Consider the following 5503-nt stretch of genomic DNA (forward strand, 5'->3'; position numbering starts at 1 on the left):
CTCTGTGAAGCTGACTCCAGGTCTAAGCAAATATTCTTTTGATTCTGTTTTGGGAGCCTTTGCTACAGCCTCTTAACCACAGAGTATCACACCTTCCTTTCCCACTAGACCACATCTCTCAGCTAATCTCTGCGGAAGCCCTAACCCCAGGGCTGAGCTCTCGGTTCACATGGAACGGACCAATCAATGCAAGAGTTGAGTGTGCCACCCTGTCCTGCAGGCTTGCAAAGTGCTTCTCCAAACTGATTTTGCTTTCCGCGTCTGGGCAGCTCTCGTAGTATAAAGTTCAGGAGTAGGAGGGACTCTGGGGAAACCAAAGCAATGCAGCACGCTGCGCCGCGTCCAAGCTAAAAGGGGACCTAAGTGCTTCACCTCCCGGAAGCGGCCTCGCCGGCCCGCCCCCGCCCCGTCGGGAGCTGGGCGTGTCCTTCATGAATAATTAACGAGACGGGGGCGGGGCCTGCCCCGCCCCCTCAGGCGGGAAGGGGGAAGCGCCGAGGCTGCCTGACTGGAATGAGGGTAGCGGCGGCGTCTGCGGGAGCCGGGCCGGCCATGGCGGTGTGGACGCGGGCTACCAAAGCGGGGCTCGTGGAGCTGCTCCTCCGGGAGCGCTGGGTTCGAGTGGTGGCCGAGCTGAGCGGCGAGAGCCTAAGTCTGACAGGCGACGCCGCGGCGGCCAGCCGGAGCCGACTCTGGGGCCGGCGGCGGCTTTCAACGGCCCCCGGAGCGGCGGCGGCGCGGGCGCCTCGCGGCCGGGGAGCCGGAGCCGAGGCCTGGGGCCCCCGAGTCCGCCCGCACCGCCGCGGGGTCCCGCGGGCGAGGCGGGTGCTTCGCCGCCCGTGCGCAGGGTGCGGGTGGTGAAGCAGGAGGCGGGCGGCCTGGGCATCAGCATCAAGGGCGGCCGCGAGAACCGGATGCCGATCCTCATCTCCAAGATCTTCCCGGGGCTGGCGGCGGACCAGAGCCGGGCGCTGCGGCTGGGCGACGCCATCCTGTCGGTGAACGGCACGGACCTGCGCCAGGCCACTCACGACCAGGCCGTGCAGGCGCTGAAGCGCGCGGGCAAGGAGGTGCTGCTGGAGGGTGAGCGGGGGTGAGCGGGGCCGGGCGGCCGGGCGGGGGGGCCCGGGCTCGCAGGCGCGCAACTTTGTTTCTACCCTCCTGCCCGGTTTGCAGGGTGAGCCGGTTTTCTCGGCCTCTCCCACAAATTCCTTTTTTTTTTCTTTCTCTTCTTCTTCTTCCTTCTTTCCTCCTCTCTTTTTTTTTCTCCTGGGGCTCTGAGTGTGGAAACACTGATGTTCCTTTGCAAGAAAAGTTGGGCAGCCGCCGAAGTGTGGCTTGCAGCCCCTAAGAGAAACTCCGCTGAGAGTTAAAGAGGGCCAAGAAAAAAACAACAAAACAACACTGCCGGACCTGGAGCTCACCCCTTCTTGCAGGGACAAAGCTGACATCCAGAACTACAGGACGCTGATCGGCTCTGCTTCTCTAGATCTCTCATTTTTCCTTCCTTCCCTTCCTCTCTCCCTCCCTCCTTCCCTCTCACCCTCTCCGTCCTTCCTTCCTTCCTTCCTTCCTTCCTTCCTTCCTTCCTTCCTTCTTTCTTTCTTCTCAGAAGTGCCGATTTGGCCCTTCACTCCCCTCTGGCTCTCTTGGCGAGTGGGTCTGTTTAAAAAAAAAAAAATCATCTACACGTTGCCAGCAATATGCTTGGGCAAACCACCAAAGCGCTAGGTAATTTATGGGAATTTAACCCATCATTGGCTCTCAACAATAACCAAAGGAGATCATAGCATTTCATTGAAGGCAGAGAGCTGAAACAGCAAGTTTGTGTGCCTAATGAGCCTTGTTTAACAGTGGAGGTTCACGTGTTTGAACACTTACTGCCAACTAGAGTTTTGCCCCTTTTGCAAGAGACTGGTGCCAGCTTCTTACCATTCACAGGCGCACTGCTTCAAGGCTAGTAGACTTTTGTCAGAAACTTGAAATGATGTCCATTAACAAGATAAGTTTGAATAGCCAGAATTTTTCTTTACCTGAAGTTTCTATGTGATCTGTGTCCTAGATCTCTTCTGATGAATTTATGGAGCTAAGACGAAATGAAATTTTATCTCCAAGGACTCATATGGGTCGGAGGTGATAGAGTATTGTAAATGAAAAAGTCATTTGCTTACTTTATATATATATATATTTTTTTGGGGGGGTCCGGTCGTGGGGCCTGAACTCTGGGCCTGGGCGCTGTCCCTCAGCTCAAGGCTAGCGCTCTACCACTTGAGCCACCGGCCCACTTCCGGCTTTTTTCTTTTTGCTTATGTGGTGCTGGGAATCGAACCCAGGGCCTCAGGCATGCAAGGCAAGCGCTCTTACCACTGAGCCACCTTCCCAGCCCATACTTAATATATTTTTGAGTGATCAGTTTCCTTTCACTGGTGATTCAGTCACTCCAGGAGCATTTATTTATTGCTGGTTCTGAATTAGTGAATATAAAAGATGCTTTCTCTACTTAGTCTCTAATTAAAGAAAAGCTAGAAATGCAGAACAGTTTATAGGGAGGAAAAACATCAAGTACTTGCTTGTGTAGAGCCAATTATATATAAATGTTAGGAGGATGCAAACTTAGGAAGTATTTAATGGAGATGGGATTAGTCAGGGAGAGCTTTTTCAAGAAACTGAATCTTAAGCTAGGTCTCTGGGGGAAGTGATGGATATAGATTGGCAGAGATGAGTCAGGAAGGATTCCTGGCAGAAGAGAGTAGGACTGAGGATGGGGGTAGGGGACCAGAAGTCTAACTCTGTGTGTGTGTATGTATGTACATGTATGTGTGAACGTGTGTACTTGCTGCACATATGAACTTAGCCCTGTGTGTGACCAGTCTTAAACTCTTGATCTTTCTACCTTAGCCTCCACAGCCCACCCAGTTTTCACTTTCTTCTAAATCTTCCTTTGAATCTTTAGGGAAGTATTAGTAAGGCAATGATTTAATGTGTTCTAATGATAAAACTCCAGTGTCCCACCTTTGCAGTATTTTACTTATTGATCTTAAATTCTACTTCTAGGTGGGATTTAAGGAATTAGTAATAATAAGAGGAGGGTAGGGGCTAGGAATATGGCTTAGTGGTAAGAGTGCTTGTCTAGCATTCATGAAGCCCTGGCTTCAATTCCTCAATACCACATAAGCAGAAAAAACCAGAAGTGGTGCTGTGGCTCAAGTGGTAGAGCACTAGCCTGGAGCAAAAGAATCTCAGGGTCAGTGCCTGAGTTCAAACCCCAGGACTGGCAAAAAAAAAAAAAGGAGAGTAAATATAGATTGTGGCTTAGATGTATGTAAAAAATGTTACTTTGAATATGTACATTGAAATTGATCTAGGTAAGCATTTGCTTATAAATTCTTAGAGCAGGAATACTGAATTTGGTATAACTTACATAGTATACAGCAGTGATGGTTAGACAATCCAAGCCTTTATACGCTATTAAAAATACAAAATGAAAAGTAGCTTCTGTTTAGACACAGAACCTGGTATTTATAGCAGTAAAATGAAAATCACCTAGTAAATGCTTCTTAGTATTCATTAGTCTGTAATAGACCACATGTGTTTTTAGAAAGGCTTACGGGTGGCAGCAGCATAATAACATATTTATTAAATGCCTTTTTACCTAACACATAGGTTCTATTTTATTTTTCCACTTTGTATAAGTTAAACAGTTTTTGAACTTAAAGGTGTGGGGAAGACAGTATTGTAGATTTATGTTGTGGTTTTTTTTTTTTTTTTTTGCCCTAGTCCTGAGGTTTGAACCCAGGGCCTGAATGCTGATCCCCGGTTCCTTTTGCTTGGACTAGTGCTCTATCATTTGAACCACAGCTCTACTTCTAGCTGTTTTTGGTAGTTTTTTGGTGATAAGAGTCTCACAGACTTTCCTGTCCAGATCTCAGCCTCCTGAGTAGCTGTAGTCTTGAGCCACTGGCACCCAGCTTGATGTTGCATTTTTAAGCCAAACACACACAAATAAAATTGCTCAATAACAAAATCACTGAAAACAGTAACCAGTCAAGCATTCATAATTGCAAGCTGGTTTTCTCATCTAGGAAGGCCACTTTTAAAGGGTTTATCTGTGTCCCCATCATCCCATCTATTCATTCAGAAGACTAAAGCAGGAAGATCACTTCAAGTTCAAGGCCAATATAGACTCTGTCTCCAAAAAAGAACAAACAAAAAACCCCAACCTTTTTCTTATTCCTTGAAATTGGCAGGCTATATTGTTCATCCATCAGATGTTTGAAAACTTGAAAAACTTGCCTTAACAGCATAGTGATGCTCTTTTTGTGGTGTGGGCAGGGAATTTCAGGCATGTTCTTGCTACCCACATGCCAAGGAAAGCTGTAGTCTCTGTTTGCCTGAGGTTAAGGAACTGAGAAACGTGTGTGTTTTTTTTTAATTTCAGGGATTTGTAGAAAATGCCCATTCATTCACTCATCAGACATTTATTCGGTTCTTCCCACCGCCCCCCTCTCTTTTTACCTTACCCTGTTAGTGATTTTCCTTTGTCCAAGGAAAGCATCCTATCCAAAGAATGGTATAATCAGCTAGGTACAGAGCACTTATCTACATACAAATTCTGATTAAAAAAAATAGAATACTTCTTGGTGGTGGTGGTGGTAGTATTAGTTTTTGTTTTGTTTTGTTTTTGTTTTTAGAGGGGGCAACCTAGAGATGCAGAAAGGAAAGGAGGAAGGGTGAACAAATGCAATTGGGCTATCACTATACATTCTGCAGAAAAGAAACTATAGTATATAACTTGTGGGCAGGGATAGGAGGGGGAAAATTTGGGAAAGTGAAAGGATGACATTATCTAAAGAGAAATGTACTCATCAGGGTGCAGGTGACTCAAGCCTGTAATCCTAGCTACTCAGAAGGCTGAGATCTGACCATTGCAGTTTGAAGCCAACCCGGCAGAAAAGTCCCTGTGAGACTCTTATCTCCAAATAACTACTCAAAAAGCAGAAGTAGCACTGTAGTTCAAAGTGGTAGAGTGCTAGTCTTGAACAAAGCTCAGGGACAGCACCTAGGCCCTGTTCAAGCTCCACAAAAAAGAAAAGAAAAGAAATGTACTCATTGCCTGACTTATGAAAGGTAACTCCTCTCTATATATTTTTTTATATTTTTTTAAAAAGTAGAATACTGGGGCTGATAAGGTGGTTTAATGGTATAGTGCAGGTAGAATATTGTTAAGTATCACTGGCTCATGCTTATAATATTAGCCTCTTAGGAAACTGAGATTTGAGAATCAAAGTTAAAAGCCAACCATGTCAAACAAATCTTGAGACTTACTTACAGATGACCAGTAAAACTGAAAGTGAAGATGTGGCTCAAGTGGGAGAGTGCCAGATGTGAGCCAATAAAAGCCAAGCCACAGGGGCTGGGAAGGTGGCTCAGTGGTAGAGTGCTTGCCTTGCATGCATGAGGCCCTGGGTTCGATTCCCCAGCACCACATAAGCAAAAAGAAAAA

At 46.8% G+C, this 5503-nt stretch overlaps 1 protein-coding gene across 1 annotated transcript in view; it reads left to right on the forward strand.

Moving 5' to 3' along the window:
* The first annotated feature begins 482 nt into the window (after positions 1–482).
* The window catches only part of Sntb2 (syntrophin, beta 2 (dystrophin-associated protein A1, 59kDa, basic component 2)), a 93305-nt gene continuing 88284 nt past the window's right edge, over positions 483–5503 (forward strand). The window contains 2 exon segments of the mRNA XM_013012766.1: positions 483–673; positions 676–1083. Coding sequence (XP_012868220.1) covers positions 514–673; positions 676–1083 — 568 coding nt within the window. The 5' untranslated portion in view covers positions 483–513.

The sequence above is a fragment of the Dipodomys ordii genome, unplaced genomic scaffold, assembly GCF_000151885.1.
Source record: "Dipodomys ordii isolate 6190 unplaced genomic scaffold, Dord_2.0 Scaffold18, whole genome shotgun sequence".
NCBI classification, from domain to species: domain Eukaryota; kingdom Metazoa; phylum Chordata; class Mammalia; order Rodentia; family Heteromyidae; genus Dipodomys; species Dipodomys ordii.